The sequence below is a fragment of the Symsagittifera roscoffensis genome, chromosome 2 (genome assembly GCF_963678635.1).
Source record: "Symsagittifera roscoffensis chromosome 2, txSymRosc1.1, whole genome shotgun sequence".
NCBI classification, from domain to species: domain Eukaryota; kingdom Metazoa; phylum Xenacoelomorpha; order Acoela; family Convolutidae; genus Symsagittifera; species Symsagittifera roscoffensis.
This window is the reverse complement of record NC_087063.1, coordinates 18,452,810-18,476,308: the sequence shown is the minus strand read 5'-3', so window position 1 is coordinate 18,476,308 and position 23,499 is coordinate 18,452,810. Positions and strand designations below refer to the sequence as shown.

At 33.2% G+C, this 23,499-nt stretch overlaps 2 protein-coding genes across 2 annotated transcripts in view; both read left to right on the top strand.

Moving 5' to 3' along the window:
• Positions 1-23,499, top strand: part of LOC134840599 (F-box/LRR-repeat protein 2-like) — a 382,029-nt gene that overhangs the window by 77,279 nt on the left and 281,251 nt on the right. The window lies entirely within an intron of this gene.
• LOC134840600 (uncharacterized) overlaps positions 21-23,499 on the top strand; it is a 52,162-nt gene continuing 28,683 nt past the window's right edge. The window contains exons 1-2 of the mRNA XM_063856524.1: positions 21-58; positions 15,502-15,638. Coding sequence (XP_063712594.1) covers positions 15,543-15,638 — 96 coding nt within the window. The 5' untranslated portion in view covers positions 21-58; positions 15,502-15,542. The remainder of the gene's footprint in view (positions 59-15,501; positions 15,639-23,499) is intronic.

Here is a 23,499-nt window from a genome sequence, read left to right as displayed (position 1 = left end):
CAACCTTGTCAACTCAACCTTGTCAACTGCGAGGACTTGAAGACTGCAAATCCAAACAGTACGTTTTTTTGGGTACTTCCACCTAGGCGGAAAAAATGAATGTCAGAAACTTTGTTGGCGAACCAGATTTCAGTAACTAAACAATTGGAACAAATCAACTGAAAAATCAATCAGAAATGGACGTTGTAAATTTGTTGAAAGTTTTCTGTCATGTGGACTATCTTGAGAATTGTCTCCATTTTCTTGACCTTGTGAAATACTGGTATTTTCGTATTAGCGCAATCTCTCAATGTTCGGTTGCCCTCTAAATCCATGTATTTATTTATTGCTTCTTATTGGAACCTGATCCAAATTGTATATTATTATTGGTTATAAATTAAATATTTTATCCCTATAAAATATTGAATGCTAACCAATCATACTCCATCTAACTAACTACCCACTTATTTGTAAAGAGTTGCAATTACTTGTAGTTTCAGCAGCAGAGCATTCTGAATTTAACTTACAGCTTTGTTGCCTTTTCCAAGAGACCAACTCGTAACAAACCAGTATACTCTAGATCTATTGAGACTAAGAGATATAAGAGTAAGATTAAGATCGGTATTAGACTAAGAAGTTGCACGAATCTATCCGGCCGAAATAAGATAGCGTGACGAGCAGACGGTGTACCTTATCTGAAATTACTCTATGAGATAGACTATCAGACCCAACTCATCTGGTGCGACCATAAGTCTCGAATAAGACCTTAAGCAATAAAAGACTTAGAACTAACCAAAAATAGATTAGACTTCGACAAAAACATTCACAAAAATGCTATACGAAAATAATTTAATCGAAATGTCTCTACGACTCAATAGATCAGAGCCGTCATTCCGAACAACACTAAAACTTCCTGGTATTGGAAGAAGACCTCGGACAAGAGACGATATACGACTACAACGGAACTTACCCATAAGTTTCATGATTGTACGGCAAAAGCCAACACAAACCTTTATGTTTAGAATTTTATTAGCAATGAATTTAGATTTTCATTTGCAGACATAATCTAATCGAAGAAAGTTCTTCACCAATAATTACAGTCGCTAAACCTATTATTGTACAATAACGATTGATAAAAAGATCTCTAATCGTTTCCTTAAAACTGTAGTAAGTAAATTGAAAAGATATCTGAAAAGAACGTTTATTGGAAACAAAAAAAGAAAATTAGTTAGTAAACACACAAATTGTTAGTAATATATAGCCCTTTTCTCCATCTCAGCTTCATCATCTAAACATAACAAGCAAATCATAAAACACTAACAACATCAAAAACTAAAATTTATCTATTAATTAAAACTTTAAATTACCTTAAAAAGAAATTTTTATTTTTACTTAAATTAAACCTGTTAAACTAAATAGATCATCAAGGCTTCCCTTGGATCTCCATTTCATTTTTATACCCTTTTAACTTTTATATCATTAATTTTTATCTTGATCATCAAGGCTTATCCTTGGATCAAATAGAACAGTTTTGTTCTCCCCCACACATTAGACTAGTCTCTAACGACCTACAACGTCGTTTCACTATCCAACCCTTTCTACGACTTAGGATTAACAGAAATTTTTCAATATCATTAACCATTCTAATTAGGATAAACAGTGAAGAACTTCGGTTATTCATCCTTCACTTGATCCCCCCTCTTACCTCACCCAGGATATTACTTAAACTTAGTAAGTTTAAAATAGTATCTAACGAACTACTTTTGTTCTAGTTATACTTGAACCTTGTGGATCGATTTACCATTCTCCAACCCTTGATCACAAATCATTACCCCTAAGTAAGATTAAGTAAGTTAACACCTTAACTTAGACTAGCCACGAGAAAGTAACAATCATTCTTTGGAATCGATATATGCTTTTCTCTCCAACCCCGAAAAACAAGACCCAAAGCTAAGCTAGCCCGAAAAAAACGTAAGGACTAATAGTTCAAGCACTTCAAAAATCACTAATCAAACTATTGCATCCATCATCCTAAAAACTTATGCCACTAGACAATTTAGGAAATAAACAAACAATCATATTACACAACTGTGACATAAACAACGAAAATTATGACCTCGTAATCACTCCACACAGACAATCAACAGAATATATTAGAACCAAACGACAAACAATCAAACAAAAAATTTTAAGCAAACAAAGACAAATTACACGAAAAAGATTTTCAAAACAGAGAAACGGATTTTCCGAATCAGAAACAAGTCATCTACAAGAACTTTATAGATTAAAAAACTCAAAAAATATAAACTACCCAGTTAAAGATACATTATATTTTTTTGACTCTGAAACTACATCACATTCATCAATACAACGAAAAAGAAGAATAAAAAACTCAAATAAAAACAAACCAGTGCGACTATACAATTGGAATCAACCAAAAAAAACACATAGAAAATTACAAATTAACGGTCATAAAGCACAAAACTGAGTACAAATGAAAAAAGTGAAGATGAAAACTCAAACTCCATCCTTCCATTTATCATCATTTCCCTCACTGTCAAAAATTAATAGCAAATGTATTTGAAAAAGGAATTAGCCCATGCAGAGCAGAACTTCCAGAAGTGAAAATAAAAAGACAACTTGTCGACCACTACCTCAAAGGAATATGTACACCATCACAACAGTACGGAATCTAAACAGTAGAGTTACAGAGCCCAAGTACATTTCATGGTAAGTATCAACCTCAAACAGATGACATAGATATAATATTTTCAAAAGTTTTCACAGAATATATATAAAAAATATACAACACCAAAATTCACAAAGAGCAAATTCAATATTTACTAACGAAGTATTTCGAATAGTTTATAGCTGTTTATCTATATGAGAAAAACCAGAATCTCAAGGAACTTCACCAATTCAGACATCAAAACATACAACTGTAAGACATGAAATCACAAAATTTTCTGACTATATAAACGCAATCCGTGAAAATTAAACCAGCAAGGACGTTTCACAAAACGATAAACACAATTTACAAAAAATCTTACAAACTTGATTTATCATAGATTATTTCACACATAATCTTGATTTAATCTCACAAGCAATAAAAAAGTTCAGACCCCAAAAGTTAACAGATGATACAGTAATAGCAGAACAATCAGATTATGTTTGGGACTCTGAATAGTCTCATCCATTATTTATCAACATACCAACAGACATTTTAAGTCAAGCTATTAGCACAAAAACTATACACAAAGATTATATTAAGATATACCCTCTCACAACTGATGCGACACCTTTAAATTATATTTATTCCTACCCGATAGGACACAAAATAGTACCCTAAATTCAACTAACACACAACAAAAAAATCTAAATGGAACTAGGAATCTCAGACAACAAGATATTCCAACACCATCACATTTTGCAAATGAAGAAGTAGTTACAACAGTAATAACAACAACACGACAAAGTATCTCACCAATACATCTAAATCTTACAACTCCAAGATCTAAAAATCCAACTTACCACAGGTAACATTACAATCAACAGTTAAACCCACCGTTGCCCCAAAGTATGCACACATGGATTATCAAACGCTTAGATCAATGACGGAACCAACGCAAAAACAAAGAACATTTACTAGAAATAACTTTGCAGAGCACAATTATAACTAGGTAAATGTACCACAAACGTCTGAATCATTTCACCCAAATAATCAAAATCCTTTATTCTCACAAAAACAAAATTTTCGACAACCAACAACAACTACAGTAAATTCTCATGATTACCCACGTATCTCACAAGACCAAAGTGAAAATCATCCATTTTTCCAACAAATTAGAAATGTGGAACAAAACCAAGTTAAACACAACAAACCTTACTATACACCTAATTATCAATCATCAGATGATGATGACTATTATCAACCAGATATTTTTGCACCATATTCACAAGAATACCGTTCAAAACCACCTCGACAAAATTAAGCATCCCAAAATACAAATTTTTATCCACAAAACTTAGTTAATACACAAGTTCACCAACCGTTGCAAACGCAAAACCCAACCTATACACCATCGTATCAACCAATACAAAGGCAAAACCTAGTTCACACTGATTACTATCAACCAACACAAATTTAAAATGAAATCCCACTACCCTATTATTTACAACAACACGAAATCACAAAAAAACTCAACTCACAAATTTTTCACAAATGCCAAACGCCGCAGAATCACTACAGATGACTATGAATCTATACCTTATGGGTGGATCATCAATACAATCAAACAAGTCATTGATGGTATTCACTGGCACAGATCCTGAATACTCTGTAGAAGATTATTTAAATGCAGTCACAGCAAATTTAATTTTAAATATACGCCACTTCACCAAAATTGGATACATAGCCGCACAGCGTTAGTACAAACCACACATGATGGTGCAGCTCACAAATGGTTTTCAGTCCTACCTATAGAAAAAAAAATCAGATTGGAAAAAACTTACACAAGAATTTTCAAAAATGTTTGATTCAGAAGGAAACAAACAACATCAAAGAGTTTTATGCAACGAAAATCGTAGACTACCAAACGAAACAATCAAACAATTAGCAGTAAGGATCGAAGTACTAGTCCGAAAAGCATACTCACTAAATACTCATGGTTATAAAAACACAAAAATGACAGAAAATTTAAAGATGACTCTAACACCTCAATTACGAAAAATAGCAATTAAAAAGAGAGCATCACACCCTTCCTCAATTCGAGAACCAGATCTAGATTTCAGAAAACTAGTAGATAAACTAGAACCAGCAGAAATCACTATGAAACTAGAAGAAACAGAAAATCTAAAATTACTGTACAATAATAATAATCAAACAACACAAATAAATAACATAAATAATTCAGACACAGATTTATCCGAAAAATTCACTAAATTTTGTATATATATGACAAAAACCCAAATTTTAAAAGTAAACCATCCCTTAAGAAATGGTGTAACTATTGCCGAAGATACGGACACAGTATTGCTGAATGCAGAAAGAAACAGCAAGACAATCAAAATAAACCACAAAATACAAAGAACCAAATAAATCATTCTATCAATACATGAAAAAAGATCAAAAATTACCAAAGAAAAATATTCATAGCAACAACAGCTCTGGAAAACCACTACCAAACAGCTCAAATCATTCAAGAAATCAATCACCTTATAATTCGAACTACAGAGGTAGATCACCATATCAAAGAAATTCACAAATCCCTCACGAAATCGACATAGTCGATCACACAGTAGAGAAACTATTATCGAAATAATTATTCACATTCAAACTCAAACAGACATAATTACTTGTCTGATACCAGATCCCATTCACAACCTCGGAATAGACACTACTCAAATGATAGATCAAGAAACTCATCATACAAAGTTATCGAAACTATTCCAACATTAGGAACAGAAGTTATTCAAATAATCGAAATCAGCAAAGATCCAATTACAACAATTATCAAAATAGATCACGAGATAACTTCTAAAATAGGAATTCAACCTATAACAATAGACAAAGAAACTACTCTCAATCACCTCATAGAAATAACACACGTTATCCAGATTCTCAAAGCAAATATAGAAGTAATACACCAAAACATCAGAGACAAATAAATCAAGTACAAACATCTGATGAAACAAACTCAGAACCCCCTGGTATTGAAAACACAGAAAGTACTGAGTTACAATTAAATCACATAAACTGTGAATCCACAGATAGTGACAGTGATATAGAAAACACACTTTTAGTCAACATGATAGAAGTTGAAAAAGATTATGAATCTGTCACATACGAACAACCTTTTCATTCACAAATTTACGAAAATCATTTGGAATTACTTTTCAATTATCACAATAGACCTAAAAGTAATAACATATTAATAGAACAAATAGTAAATGAAGTAACAACGTCGCAACAACTTGAAAAACAACAGACACCATGTTGTAGTACAAATCACATTTTTCAAAATATACCAAGAGAATCACCGAAAGAAAAAAAATTGGACAATTTCCTTTCTCTTAGAAAGTCCAAAATGTAAAGAGTTTCAACCACCAGACCATGAAATAGATTTTTTAATAGACCTTGGAGCAGAATCAAATATCATTAATATTCCAGCTTGGAATGAAATCAAAATAACACCCGTAAAAACAACAAGTAGACTAGCAACAGCACAAGGCTCAACCCTAACAAATTATGGAAAAATTCAACTTTTCCTTCTTCCCACCAAAACAATGGAACAGAATAAACTTCTCAAAACTCAAAAAACCATTTAAATAAACATTCCATATCACAGATATAGAACACAATATTATTGGAATTCAATTTATCGCAAAGTATATACCAACTATTAGAATATTAGATAGTAAAATTAATATAAAAGATAAATATACAAGAATGCAAAACACCGCTTTAACATTCTTCCAAAGAATGAATAAACAACAACCATTTTTCTCAAAATTTTACCCCATCTATAATAAAGAAAGAAAACATCTCAAACTATTCTCAGGTAACATTTATGAATTTCCAATTAAACAAGTTAATCAATACGACAAAAATCAAAATAGACAACATCTCTTTATGTCAGACTTTGAATTTAGACCAATTCACAATTTTTTAGAGTAACAATCTCATCTATAAAATACATGAAAAACTCAAATTCCGATATTATTTCTCTACACGTGTATAACAATTCACCATACAAAATCACCTTACCCTTAGGACTCTTAGGATATTGCGAGACTAATGCAACAATTTCCCCACAAAAGAAGTAGCATACAGAGTGAATAAAAGACTACAACTATTAGATATTTGTCAGTCAACAATCCTCGATGAAGAACTATCAATAAATCATACAATAAGTAATGAAATAAGGAAGACAGATTATTTCACAAAAACACCTTATTTTAAACCAACCTTCAAAATCTCGCAATATACAGAACAACCAATTATCTTAAGAATGTTCAATTTTCAACACTCTCAACTAACACAAAATGAATTTGAAAAATTAGCCGATTTACTCAAACGTTTATGCAACATCTAAGTTTGACGTTGGAAAAATAAACTCACCGCTACATTTACCCTTGAAACTTGACGCAGTTTACAAAAAACAACAAGCAAGTAAAAAACCAATTCATTTACATGACAAAATCAATAGACTACTTTACACTCTAGAACAATACAAAATTATATCCCCAGTTAATAAAGAAGAACAACCAAAAGGAAACACCTTTATTAACCCTGTTATTATCCTCACTAATTGATGAATCCAAATGTCCCCAGTTAATAAAGAAGAATAGAACCAATAGGCCAATAAAACCAATCCAAGTAATTTTAACAAAAATAAACGGTAAATATTTCACAACTGCAGACATTAATAGTGCATATAACCAAATGCCACTAGATGAACAATCACGACGACTAACACAATTCGTTATTGGAAATCAACAATACGAATTTAAAAGATTATTCTATGGAATATCCATAGGACCAGCAGTTTTCTCAGCCTTTATGAGAAAATTTTACAGACCATCATACTTAGTAAAAAAGCAATCACATACTTAGACGATGTTTTTATGCAATCACAAACAAAAGATGAAATGTTCATAGTTCTAGAAAAACATCATCAAATTTTATAAAACGAAAACATGAAAGCGGCCCCAGATAAATCACAATTTTTCTTAACACGCGTAAAATTTCTTGGACACATCATAGAAAAAGATACTATAACACCACCGAAATCGCGAATTGACGCAATTCAAAAACTTTAACCACCAACAAAGAAAAAGAAAATACAGGAATTTCTTGGGATGTTTTCTTTTTTTTTAGTAAATACGTTTATAAAATGCAATTATACTTAAGACCATTCTATAATTTTCTTAGACAACAAAATATTTTTGAATGGACAACAGAACACCAAACACGATTTGAAGAAATTAAAAAATTTCTCACTGAACAAATTTCAAACACAATCCCAGATCCAAATCATCCATTTTATGCAATGTGCGATGCTTCAAATTTTGGCATCGGAGCAGGTTTATTACAATCCCACAATGGAACAAATAAAATGAATCTTATTTCAGCAAACTCTCGCCTATTTACACAAGCTGAACGACGACTCTCTACCCTTATGAGAGAATGCACAGCTATCATACACATTTTGACAGAAAATGAAATTTTGATGATTGGATCAAAACATCCAACAGTTTTTTTCACAGACCATAAACCTATCATACTTCTTTTTACACAAAAATCAAATCCAAACCATAGAGATTATAGATTTCAACTAATACTAATGAAATTTCCAAAATTACACATAGTATGGACAGCAGGAAAAAACATTGCACTACCTGATACCCTTAGTAGAAATACACCACCTGAACTCTTAACAAGAAAAACTTCAGTTGAAATACCATAAAATCTAAATTTTTATCTTGCCAAAGATGAAACTTCACCACAATTTCGATGTAAATATGCAGTAAAAACCGACATAGAACAATCACAAATAAACAATCTACAACATTTTCCACTCTACTTAGATTGTCAAAACAACCATTATGAAGTTGATTTATTAGGCACGTCTACATTTAAACCAATTCCATATTCACATTGGATTAAAAACAATACTCAACAATAAAGACCTAAACCACTTAAATAGGACCCATTCCCTTTAATAAAAAAGGAAAATCTAACTGATAACATAAATTTATCAGGACCATTACCACATGATTCAAAATATACGAAAAATCAAGTTTTTAATCTCCATGACCCACTTGATACAATACCTCTATCAAATATATAAAAAGAAAATATTTTTCTGCCAACAACAGAAAAAATTACACTCGATTTACTACGAAAATACCAAAACCTTGACCCCGTCATTAGACAACTCAAATCATGGCATAAATATAAAACAAAGCCAACAAAAGCTGATACTACAACCTTAGGAAACAAAACACTCCTTAGATACTTCAGTAAGTTCAAAAATACCACTATAAAAGAAAACACAGATATTTCAGAATATCAAACACCTAATTTTCAAGTACTTTGTCTACCTTTAAGTAAGTTAATAGCATTCAATACTTCACTTTCCCTACACGCTAAAGGACATTCAGGATCAGAAAAAAAACATATTCAAATTCTATACAAAATTTTTTATGTCTCTAATGCATCAATTTGAATAAAAGTATTAAATAAAAAAACCCTATCCAAATAAACCCAATTAAATAAACCCAATCTAAACCAAAAACAAATCGCAGAAAAACAAGATTTTAAAGGACAAGGTCTTTGTTTTAATCACAGAATATCATTCGATTCAAAAGGACCAATCTCACCATCCTCAGATGGAACTCATATAAAATGGTAAATGTTGATTCATTTACACATTATCTAGGACTTAACCCAGTACCACATTGTAACGCTTATTATGCATATACAACACTGGATATCTACGAACACTGCATATCTAAATTTATATTACCCGAAATTTTAAATACAGATAATGGCAATGAAATTATTAATAGGGAAACTATCACACTATGCCACTTATACAAGATAAAACATAAACCACATACATCTCATGCACCTTGGACAAATGGATTAGTCGAAGTTATGAACCGTTCATTACAAAAATATCTCAGATTTATCATTAATGGAAAAGACACCCGATAGACTGAATGGTCAGCAGATGTAAAATTATTTCCACTTTCATATAATTCACAAATTACGACAACATTAGGAATGTCACCATACGAAATGGTATTCAACCAAAAACCACGTAAACCAATAATGTTTACAGCAAACGCCCATAAAAATGCACAAGGATATTGTCAACCAAACAAAAAATCATCACCACTACATACTCACAATGAAGACCACTTTGATCAGCCACAGATTGAAAACTAGCCTCCGGTACCCACACCGAATGGATTTTAAATAGAGATAAAAGACACAATGAAATTTATCAAAAAATAACAAAAAAAAAATTGCTACAAAGACAAAATATAAATACCCAAATAAATTCACGCTTTACACCAGCAGCAAATTTAAAAATGGGAACATTTGTTTTAATTCCCAATTTTACAACACAAAAAAGAATTTCTAAAAAGTTACAACCACTCCAAAAAGGACCATACCAAATAATTGAAAAATCCACTATGTCACATACAAATTAATAGACACAAATAAGAAAGAAATTATCCAGCACCGAAATAACCTATTACCCTATTACCCAAAAGAATACGCACTCCGTAAATTAACACAATTATATTCTTTCACAGGCTTAAAAATTGATCAAAAAAATTCAGAAACTGAATTGAATCATCACACCGATAAACAAACAAGCTCAAAATTAGATCAACAAAAAGAAATTGTTAATCAAACATCTCTTAAGCAAAAAACACAAATATCTCAAAAAGAAAGAAGATATAAAAAATTGACTGAAAATATTTACCACAAGATCTAAAAGAAAAATTTGAACATAGAGAATCATCACGGCTTAGAAGTCAACCGAGAAAAAATTAAAAAACATTCATTCCACAATCCACAATCTAAAATACTCAAGAAAGTTGAATTTAAAGAATAACTTTCATTTCCCTTTTCATCACCTTCTTTTAATTATTTTGAACCAAACACAATTTCAAAATAACATGCTGAAAAACAATCGAACAGATCTAGTTCAAAATCAGCCAATAGAAATCATTCCGAATAAGACACTTTGCTATTTCTAGCAAAAAGACTTTATTAGCCGACACATATTCACCTCGAAGCTTATCTATAACTATAACTTCAAGACCTCTAGGTCAAAAATAAGCAAACCGCTATAAATTGACAACTACAATAAATATTATCTCAACATTACAACCCTCTCCTATCAAGCAGTACAAAGATCAACAATATTTTCCCAACTTAGCACTCATAAAACCCTCAAGCCAAATTATTAAATTAACCTTAAGATAAAAAGCACATGATCATTTGGCCTAAAGTACGAATATTTATTGGATACCCCCCGTTACCCCATAAACAAAAACAAAACTACGAAGATCTCCCCAACATCTCAAAATAATCCCTCAACAACACTTGATGAAACCCAACCCACTTGTCAAAAATCAATAAATAATCCGACCACACTCGAATTTAGCCCCAAAAAATTGAAAACGATTCGACAAACCAAATCACTTCGTAAATGCTTCTCTCAACAACGGTCACTAAATTCAAACAGATAATTTTCAAACGTTTCATCAAACTTTCAAATCTTTTAAAACTTTTTACAATATTTTTAACTAATAACATAGAAAACCTATTCATACTTTTGATACTATTTTGCAATCTTTTTTAAATTTTCTATTCAATCCTTGAAGAATGTATATCCCTCCTCACTATCCTTGATACCCTCCTCAGGTACGATAATTTCAAAACTATTTAAATGTTTCGTAATCTATTTAGTAGAACAGATGTTTTTCTACTCTTCGTAATGTTTCTCACATTTTTAACATCCCTCATTATGACAATATGTAAATGTATAAAAAAGGCAATCATCACATTCGTATTAGCCACTATTCTCTTATTTCTTTTCAATGAAGATTATTGGAACAAACATAAATTTTCATCATAAAAGACTTCCCTCAAAGATATTTTCCAAAATTGCTAATCAACCACCCTCACACAAATCCCCACCAACAACACCCCAGGAAACCCCATCAACATTCACAAGTACCCACAATCCCCATTCGTCTACACGCATTTATTTTCAAGAAAATCCATATACTTTTGAAGAAAGACACGCAAGATTATCCGAACCACTAGAACCCGTTGTCCGCCAAGCACCTTTAAGTGAACCACAATACGAACCAACATATAAACTATACCCAACCCTACAACAAGATCTAAACAGAGTAAGACACATAAGCCAAAACCAAAACACACTCGAAATAAGTAGACAAATTATACTCCAAGACGAAATAGAAATTTCCAAACTCCTGGAGTTCAATTTAACATACCTCAATCACCAATATCAAGTCCCTTAGACATTTCAAGTAGCACACTACCAGAAACACCTCCAACTGATTCACAACACAGCACTTCAAATATTCTATCAGACTACTTAGGTTCAACCCCTACATCAGAACAAATTAGAGAAAATCCTTTTAATAAACCAACAACCACAGAACGCCCTCCATATTGGGTTACAAACAAATACCCTCACGGTGAACCAAACTTAGTAAGCAACCCAGTTGACATTTCATTCGATACTGCACTATCTACATTACCCGAAACACTTTCCCTTCCCTCGACACCTTCTTTAAGCCAAATATCACCACCAACATTTCCCCTCAATTTTCCTACCAACCTTGATTCACGATATCAAGAACAATCATCTCAAAATATACCACTACGATTAGATTGGAATACATTCGTAGCACCCCCAACGCTATTTAGTCAACATCAGGAAAGTAATAGACTACGCAACTGGGCAATAAAAAGATTACAATATCGACACGATATTAACAAAGATATACAAGAACATAATTTCCTAATACTACAACAAAGCATTCTCCCACTAAAATGCGAACTTACAATAAGATTGAATAACATTGTCCAACATCCATTTGCACTAGACCCTCCAAATATAACAGCTCAATCTTTACCTCCCCCATTTATAACAACAGAAATAAAATATGAATACGATAGATATACAAAAAAGACAATCGGATACATAACCTTTTATAATCCATACTCAGGATTGTCATACACATGTATATTCTTAAAGTATTTACATTTCACCATCTCCTTTTTCACATTTTTTCCGAACCAAATCAAAATCCCTCTCCCCGCACAGGACCGCAGGATTTATTAGTAACACACTACGATTGTGAAGAAAATTAACAAAAAACACCACACAAATATGCTATAAATCAAGTTTCACAATGTGAATCCGAACCACAAGCAATAGAAACAACAAATATCGTAGCCACATTATACTCAAAAGCCCGATCAACAACATAAACAGGATACAAATTTACCGCAACATTTTCCGATGAGAAAGTACATTGTTCACAAGTTTCAAGCGGAAATAAAAACCGATTAGACCACGAATCTTTTTATCAAAGTAATAAAGAAAGATTACTACATCTTAGCCCTCAAGACTGTAAAAATGAACTAAAACGACTAAACTTAACACAAAACGTAGGCACAAATAGAAAACTTGTAAATTTTCAAGTTTTCCCAGACTTAGCACATCAAGCAGAACTTGAAAAACACCAAGGTCACATAAGACTAGACACAAAATTCCCCTTCCATGGAACACACGGAAGGTTAACATACGACCTACATGACAAACATTGGATACCACATATAGGAATAAATAATCCCTCAAATTGCAAAGCAGACACAAAAAATAAAGGATATCAAGAAATAATGTTTTTTGATTGGAAAATACAACTCGAAAAAGTACAACCTACACGAGATTTAAAAGACGACACAATTCTTTACTAAGGAATTCGACTCCCTTGCAAAAATGACCAAGGATATTGCGATCCTAAAACACGAACACAAGCAATCATTGTATGGTTTCCCGAAGAAACCTGCACAGTTTTCCAAATAGCAAAAATACACGCTAGAATGATTAGATTTCACCAAAAATCTTTTATTGAATCAATTCTATTTGAAGAAGTAAATCCTGGTCAAATTAGAAATAATAACAATAAATTTAGAAACCTCCACAATATAGAAAATAAACTAACACGATTTCAAATATACCCGAAAACAGAACTTGCATGTAAATATAAAAAGCCAATTTATAAAACACAGGATTCAGAAATTCTTGTCGAATACGAAAATATTATGACCAAATTCCAACGATTTGGTCATAATCATCCCAAAAAAAACTAATTTTACAACACTAATTATTTGACTTACAACACTAAGATCGCTGTAAAATTTTTGAGAATTCTGCAGCTAGCTGTAAAATTCTCAAAAAAGAGTCCAAATCAACGTTTTTTGTTCCAATTTTTGCAAATTTCCGAGTTGATACAAGGCTCTTGATATTAACCTCGTGTTGTCGTAGTAGTACAAATCCAGTTTTGCACTTCAAGTTTTCATTGTTCTATAAATTTACTGTAAATTAAATATCAAACTATGCCAGGAAATAAATGAAATTAGTAGAGAACTGATAAAGGCGCGTAGTGTTGATGCCGAAATGGTACCTTTCAAATCCCCAACTCTGATCATGAGAATAGTTTTTTGTTTCAACTTGACTTCAAGACTTTTTTTTCAGTCCGTTAACTAATCTGTAAAACTTTTTAAGTCTCTAAATTAAACCATTTAAATTTGACTACAAAGTTCGAAAATACCCGAGAAAAATTAGTTTTCCATCTGTTTTTCTAAAGAAGCAAGAAAAATAAACCTCATCAATTTTTATTTCCTTGGAAAAAGATAATCGAATATTTGTGCTTGGGTGGTTTTTTTACGGAATATTTTTGCTCGGAATATTTTTTACGGATTATTTTGTACGGATATTTTTGTACGGAATATTTGTGCTCGGGTGGGCTTTTTTTTCTTCAGACGAATTTCGACTTTTTAACTAGCCATTTTCGACACAGTTTTTTTACATCATTCAAAATGTATTGTTGTCCTGAGCCTAAATTTGAAAAAAAATTTTACCTGTAATTGTTTTTTGTAAAGTTATAGGGGTTTAAAGATTGCCATTTCGGCCAATTTTGGACAATTAACGCGCGATATATTTCGCGCCAATAACTCATAAGCGGAATTTAATCCGTCTTAGAAATCTTTCCAAATGGGTTGAAGAAAGCTTGATTGCCATAATTGATATGTTACTAGGAGCGAAATCTATCACTCTGTTCTTTATATGGCATGTGGGGGGATAATTTTCAAAAAATAATCTCGCTAATCTACTTTTATTTTTCATTTTTTTTGACATTTTTTGTTGAATAGATTTTAACAGGCAGTCGGAACATTCGACCTGATACGAGCAGTCTTGTTGTCATTAACTATTACACCAAAAATCATTACAGCGAAGGAAAGTGCATCCAGATCGCTCTGCACAAAGTTTTTTGTAATTTTTAGAGAGTAAAGAAATGGTTCAACTATTAGACCTGAGAGAAATAAATTATTTTTCTGAATATGCATTACATTTTCGTCAACAAGAAAACATTTCAGCAATGTTTAAGCCCCATAACTTTACTAAAAATGATCACAGGTGAATTATATTTTCAATTATAAGCTCATGACAACAATACTTTTTCAATGATTTTCAAAAATTCTGTCAAAAATAGCTAGCTAAGAAGTCAAACTTTGGCTGGAGAAAAAACCACCTCGAGCTCAAATATCCTGTAATCTTCGTTACGAAAGTTCAACAGTGGGTAATCTTTAAGCAAAACTTGTCAAAGAAACGAGTAGGTGTAATCAGTGAGTCGGAATAGTACGCCGACCAACGATCACTTTGCACAATTTAGGGGCGGATGGATACTACGAAGTCACCGTGCAGGGCATCAAGATGACTGCCTACTGTGTCATGGGAGAAGAGCCCGCCCTGACTTATGTCGACATTGTTGCAAATACAAGGGTTCACTCAGCCGCCGGCCCAGACGAGGTATAAATTATTCACAATCCTTTCAAAACATTCCACCTTCAACCATTGAAAACAGCTTGACTTCTCTTGGCAAAGAAATTTGCGGTTTATTGTACTAAGCGAAATGTTGTCAAATTTCTTTAGCGAAAACTAGTCAAAAAGTAATTAAACTGTAAAAAATTCCATGTCGAAACCTTCGCTCATTAAAGCATGGCCATTTGGCTGCTCTGGTTTGCAGTTTCTTTTCAAGTAAGTAGCAGATACATAATATGCTACTGTTAAGCTCCGTACAGTTTAAGACCCTTCTTTCGAATCAGAGGTAGAATTAATGAACAAGGAGGGGAACAGGCATTCCAACAAACATCCAAAGGGCGCGCTAAAAAAAGGTCGTTCAAACCATCTAAAAGTGCTTTAAAATGGCATGCCTTTGATGCCTGTTTGTTTTAAGAATCTGACTAAAACGGTCGGGGTAGAATCTCGCTCAGATGCTTGATATTTTTCAAACTAGTCGAGCTTCAGGTTTTACCGTAGAAATGTCATGATTGCGCTCACCCCTCGTTTCACTGAAATTTTCGCCATCCGTATTTGCTGTTGCTCGGCATTTATGATTTTGGTATTCTGAGCAGTTCCACTTTTTCAGTTGTTTTGTTCTTACGTTTAGGATAATACTCGTGGCCTGATAGTATTAATATTTAATTGTCTTTGGAAGAAAGAGTAAAATGGAAGGACGCTTTAAACATGGCTCAACGAATGGTTCAAGTGCAAGGCAGTATGATTTTATGTAAATCTTTTAGAGGTCTTTCGTTGCCTTCAATTAGCAGCATCTAGGTTATCTCTGTTTTGTGCGTGTGAATGAGGGATTGTTTTTTTTAGCTAATCGAAATGCAACCTTTTTTGAGATTCTAAGTACATCAAATGGATTAAGAATGGCTTCTCAACTCTCAATTAGTATACTTAATTAGATTTCTACTGTTAATATTTAAGTACTTAAATTGAACCAACTTATCGGTATTAAAGGGGGGTTGTGGTGGGGTTACCTTCTTAGAGGATTATAAAGTAGGGTGCGCAAACATAGGGGGTTAAATAACGTGGGGTTGAAGAGTGGGACACCCTAAAAACAAACGAGAAATTTTTGGTCCGCCCTTTTTCAGAAAAATTCTATAACCGCCTTTTTTCTCAATATCATGACTTTTGGTTCGCTATATGAACAATTAAAAAAATTTAATTTGGTTAACATTGAATTTTCTTCTCAAATTAGCTAGAAGGTATTATCTACTACTAATAAAATTAACTGCAAACTGAGTCTTCATTATTCAACATAAATTATTGAAAAACGATTCTCAATTTAAAAGTACTTTTAACAAAAGTTTGCGTTAAAATTATTCAATATAGAAGTTTTTATTATTTCGACTTTCGATACGAAAGTAACGGAATATTTGTGCTCGGATGGGTTTTTTTCTTCAGACAAATTTCGACTTTTTAACTAGCCATTGTTGACAGAATTTCTTTATAAATATTTTGACGGAATTTCAAAAAGTATAAAGTATTGTTGTCCTGAGCTTAAACTTGAAAAAATATTTCACCTGTGATCATAAAGTGGCGGGGGTTTAAAGATTGTCATTGTGGCCAACTTGGGACAATTAACGTGCGATATATTTCGCGCTAAAAACTCATAAGCGGAAATTTAATCCATCTTAGAAATCCGTCTTTCCAAATTGGTTCAAGAAAGCTTATTTCCCATAATTGATTTGTTACAAGCAGCGAAATCTATCCTTTTGTACTTTATATGGTGTGTGGGGTGATGATTTTCATAAAAAATTTCAAATTTTCGAATAAAAATTTTTTCATTTTGTTTTATTGAATTTAATTTTTCAATGTTATTACTGCTGCATAAACCTGAAAGGCAGTCGGAACTTTCTGGGCTTCGCACTGATACGAGCAGTCTTGTTGTTGTTTATAGCCAAATATTTAAGGTACGGTAACAAATGTCTCGGGGCTCCTTGTGAGTTCACACAAATTAGGTTGAAATAGCTAGCTTTTGCCTTAAATTTTCGATTAAAAGAGGCTTAGTACGATCGGTTCCTTAGTTATCAGGGAAAAAATGGGCACCCAATGTCCCCCAAAGAGGAGCCCAATTTGTGATCATTCAGGTTCTTTTGCTAAAAGTTGGGCTCATGGGGACCAACTGGAAAAGGGGATCAACAATTGGGCGCCATTCGCTGAAAATTCTGTGCAACCAGCACCCTGAATAGCACAAAAAGACCAAAATGGGGACCAATTGTGGGTCGTATGCACAAAAAAAACCCAAAACCAACATTTCTTATATCTTGAGCTAAAACTTTCGAGGTCGAATCTGATTTGCTACGAGTATCAGATGAAAATGGTAGCCAAAGCTACCAAATTGTGAAACTTTGTCAAAAATCACATTATTTTCATGTCACTTGGGAAGTTTTTAAAGACGATAAAAAACTCAGTAAAATGGCTTCAGCAGAATAAAGGTTGGTAGTAGATGTTGGAGTTTAAGAGGTGGGGGGGGGGAGGGGGGGTATGTGGTTCTGGGAGACCCACATGTTTTAAGATAGGAAATAGAAAATCCAGTCTCTAAGCTATATAATAAAATTCAGTATAGATTCTAGAATGTATTAAGATGGGGAAAAAATTTGTAAGATTTCACGGTTTGTGTGATGGTACGAGAATGGTAAGAAAAACGATACTTTTTGGATTTTGTGTGGAAATGTCCAGTTTATTTGCAAACATTTTGGAGCGCGTTATCAACCCGGTAAATATCAGTGGTTAATTACGTGTGGGTTGTGGAATGAAGGTCTTGTAATTAGTTTTTTTGGTTCATGGTAAGTCATTGGTGAGAGTTCTTGGGGAACATTTTTTTAATAGAAACCTTCAAAACACGTTACGATTCGATATAGTTTGAACTATTAACTACTTTATTAGATGATCAATTTTTCAAAAACAGTGCTCTATTTCTGAAACTATGCTGAAACCTACTGAAACTTCACAAAAAATCAAAATTTTTGAAAAAAAAAATTAAAACACAAAGAAAATATTTAAATCACTGTGTCGTACTTTAATTTTACCGCAACTTTATGATAAAAAAAAACAACAAAATACTGCATTGTTTATAGGTCAAATACATGGCATCATAAGTTTATTAAATTGCATCAGCTCATCAGTTCAATGGTTTTGTATGAATTCCATCATCTTGAACGTGTCTTTTAGGATAAAAATAACTAAGTCCTTTCTGTGTTTGCTCATATGTAGCCACCCTATACTTTATGTTCTGAATCCTCTATTTGTAGATGTTAGCTTGATTGCTTCATCGAACACTCTCCTGTACTTTGACATAGGTCCGTTTCCAGAATCTTCTAGAACTCGTTTGCTAAACTCGTTTGCTTTTCTACTGAATTTGAATATATCTGACTTGTGTAGCAAGACATATTTTCGCGATGACAACAAACATAGCATTCATGTACATCTAAATTGAAAAGTTTTGGCTCCCGTTTATCATGCTTTTTTTGCGTATTGCAACATGTTCGAGGGAAGAAATTAGATTTTGCATCTGCCTTGAATGAGTCTCCGCAGTCATTTTCCCTCATTTTTCCCAAGCAGCCTCTTATCTGGTTGGATACAGTTATATAAATTTTCTTCAGCAAGTGCTAAGTAAAGTGAGTCTGTGTTCATCTCCAACTCTTCAAATTTATTTACATCACAGTACTTGTCCAAAAAAATGTAACACAGCTCCAACATTCTCAGTTTTGCATACTGAAGTATGAAAAATCCAACAATGATGGGTTCTCTGTGCTAAATGGTTGATTTTTACATTTCAACCTCATAAAAATCTTTCTCAAATGATTTCAGTTTTTTAAACAGTGACTCATTGATTGCTTTGTGAGTTTTTCATCGTTCAGATATTTTGTGATTGTATGCCTGAATATATCCATGATCTGATGTCACTATAAGGAATTGACTGAAAGTTTCATTGTTTCTGCTACAACTCCTGACAAAGGGTTTTCATCTCCTTCTCCTCTAGAATTAGCCACTTACTGTACAAAAGAATTGAAAAATTTTTGAGGAGAGTACTGAACCAAACAGTAAATTTTGGTGCAATGCCAGCCAAGTTCCATGCAAAAGTTGAAGAGAGGGGCTAGAGAGAACATTTAAATCACACTGAACACAGCCAAAAAGTTCCATCTTTTGTTTTTACTAAAAGGGAGTCTGTAGAAAGAGGTTTTTTGTAGGTAAAATGGGTTCTGATATGATTTTTCATCTTGATGTTTTCTTTAACTTCGTATCCTTTCTCTTTTATGTAGTCCAGTCTCTTATCATCCATCTCTTTCTCTCTCTCTCTCTCTCTCTCTTTATCTCTCTCTCTCTCTTTTTCTCTCTCTCTCTCTCTCTTTCTCTCTCTTTCTCCCTTTTATTATCTCGTTCAACATCCTGATCTGTTAAGGAGGGACGAACTTCTTGAGAAGAACAGAAGTGGAGGTAACATCACATGCTTCGAATACTGTTTTACAGTAGTGATCACAATAACCCTCCACTTTAAAACAGTCGATTTTCTTCTGTTTTCCAGATGTGAACAAGCTCTCAATTAAACATTCTGGTCTTGTTTCCTGGAAGAACGACATGACCATATTCTAAAAATTGAAAGATCGGTTATATCAAAGTCCAATCTCGTTTACAATATTGTTGGCATATCTTGACTTATTGAGAAAGGGTAAAGCTGGCTTGCATCACTTCTAACGATCGATTTACATGTTATGATGAATTTTGATGAATGTTTCATCAACTACAGCTTTTCGGGTAAATACAATCGAACGACCACCGTTCATGTCTTCCCAAAGTTTTTTACACAAATTCTTTTCACTTTCGGAAAACGGATAAAAATTGTAATTGGTAGATTTGCAAACACATATTTTTGCTAGATTTGGAAGAATACATCCAAGTTGGAACATATCTACCACCTTGATATGATCAAACTGAATCATTTTGTGCCTTGCTTCCAGGGTTGGAACAACCTCTTTGTTGTTGTACTACTGCAAATTCTTTGAACAAAGTCATTCTCTTTTTGTGCCAAGTCTCTTGAAAGTGATTTTAAATCACTAAACCATATGAAGGTACAGTCCTGATTTGAAGCTTTTTCAGTCGCTGTTGGTCGTCAAGGCCACTCTTTCTCAGTTTCTCATAGTCCTTTAAGTCTTTGCCTAGAAAATTATTTTTTCTAAGTTTATTGAAAAAGGCTTCATACGATGACAATTCGGTAAAATCAAGTTTGTCTGGGTTATCAAACCATTCGGTTCTTCCAACCTCGGATTTTTTGAAAATTGGAGGAAAATTCGCAACTTTTGATTTCAGTTCATCGGGAACAACTAAGTCGCACTAAGATCTATCTCTTATTTTTGCTAGAAAGGAGTCGCCAGAAAGAGGTCCTTGGTAAAAAAAATGGGTTCTGACATAATTTTTAACCTTGTCATTGGTGTTAGAATTTTCCCACCACTCACTCTCCCACATTTCTTCAATTTTGTAACCTTTGTTTTTATGGTATTTTCGTCGCATATCATCTATCTCTCTTCTTGTTTCCTCACTCAATATCCTGTTCTGTTAAGTAGGAACGACCTTCTTGACAGGAACAGAAGTTGTAGTAGCATCCCATTGCTTTGAATACTGTTTTACAGTGATCACAGTAACCATCAACATGAAAACAGTTAATTTTTTTCTGTTTACCAAATGTGAAAAAACTCAACTTTACACTCTGGTCTTTTTTCCTGGTGAAAAGACATGACCATATTCTCAAAGATGCGAGATCGCTTATGTCTAGCTTTAAGTTACTGCATATTGGTGTCAAACTCCCATCTCGTCTACAGTCCTGTTGGCATATCTTGACCCATTGAGAAAGGGTAAAGCTGGCTTGCATCAATTCCAACGAGTGATTTTTATATATTTGATGAACATCTCATGAAAGTTTCATCACCTAAAACTTTTCACGTGAACACAATGGAAGGTCCACCAGTCATGCCTTTTCTAATTTTTTTTACAAAAATCTTTATCATTTCCGCAAAATGGATAAAAATTGCAATTTGAGTCTTTGTGTAGACATATGTTTGCTAGATTCGGAAGAGTACATCCAAGTTTTAACATATCGATCCCCTTGTAATAATAAAACTGAATCATTTTTTGCTTTTTTTCCAGAGTTGGGCTACATCCTTATTATTGTACTACTGCGAAAAGTCTTTGAACACAGTCATTACGTTTTTCTTCTAAGTCTCTCATAAGTAATTGTAATTATCCAAACCAATTCGATGCACAGTCTTGATTCGAAGCTTTTTCAGTTATTGTTGTTCATCAAGCCCACTCTTTCTCAATTTCTCATAATCAATAAAGTCTTTGTCTAGAGGATTGCTGTTTCTAAGTTTACTGAAAAAGGCTTCATACGTTGGCAATTCGGGAAAATCAAGTTTGTAAGGGTTATCAAACCATTCCTAGGGGAAGAATCTGTTCGTTTTGCTAGCTTTATAGGCTTTGAGAAAGGCGTCTAGGGTTGTTGATCCACCCAGAAACTTTATTATGTCGTACATCTCCAAATTTGATGGAAACGAAATCGTTCGCTTTTTTGATTACTGATGTTTCTTGTTCTAAATAGCGAATCAAATAACGAATTAGAAAGGACTTGATCATATTCAAACATGATATAAAAACAACTATTACAACCAAAAACAGTTAAAGTATTTATATATCTCTCAGATGTTGTTTCAAATCAATGAGTCGGTTTTTCTGAACTCTCAAAAACTGGGATGACATATCTGCTTCTACCGAGTCTTCAACGCATTCATCTTTGTTTCGAATTGGTTACTTGATTAGTTTTACCTCGTTCGTTGAGCTCATTAAAAAAAAATTTCTTTCTTTCATTGACAGCTACTCCAACATTTTGGATTTTTTTCTCATTTCTCCCTTACTTTGATCAGCCAACAACTCGAGGTTGGTTACCAAATCAAAAATCAAGTTCTTTGGATCCTTGTTGTGCAAAACGATGGGTTCATCAATCATATTGATGATACATAGACTTAAATTGGAACATGTTTTCCTATCCAGGTTGTAGTTTGTGTCTCTTTTAGTTCTTCTATAGGAACACAAATCGACTCAAAATTTAAAATTGCTAGACTATTAAAAATCTTCAGAAACTGGATGATTGAACTCTTCTAGCTTTTCATACAAAGTTTTTCGAAGCTCATACACGTTCTTTGGGTAAAACATGCCTCACTCGATCCTTGCATCTCAGAAAATGTTTGTTGAGAAACTCAGATCCTTTGAAGAAAGTATAACAACTAGGACAGCGGAAACAATTGAAGAAGCTATCAATATCATTTGTATAAATTATCTGATTGTTCAAACTCAGTAGTTTGGCTGTTTTTATCAAATCTTCCAATACTTCGTTGATCTAGTACTCCTACATATTCACCTTCTTGGATATCGAAGTCGTATTTAAAGATATTTCTTTGCACAAAATCCCCGTCAGCAGGTAAGTCTTCTGCTGAAACTCCACGAAAATTTTTAGGATTTTAGCGAGAATTTGAATCGAAGCAGTAAGTATATAGAAGTGTGAAAGCCGAAATCCTGGTGGCCGTTCATGTACATGGCCAATGCGCGGAAAGTCACACCTGATCTTTGTATGTTTCCTTGTCTTTGTTCTAAAAGACACATCGCTTGCGTATGTCGCAGTAAAGGTTCAGTTAAGAGATAATTCGGACATCGGAGATAATTCGGAGTAAAGCAGCAAAAATTGTAACATTAGTAATCAACTTCAATCACCACCTCGTATTTGGACGTTCTGGGTACATTGCTCCTCAATATCAAAATTTTCTACGTTTCC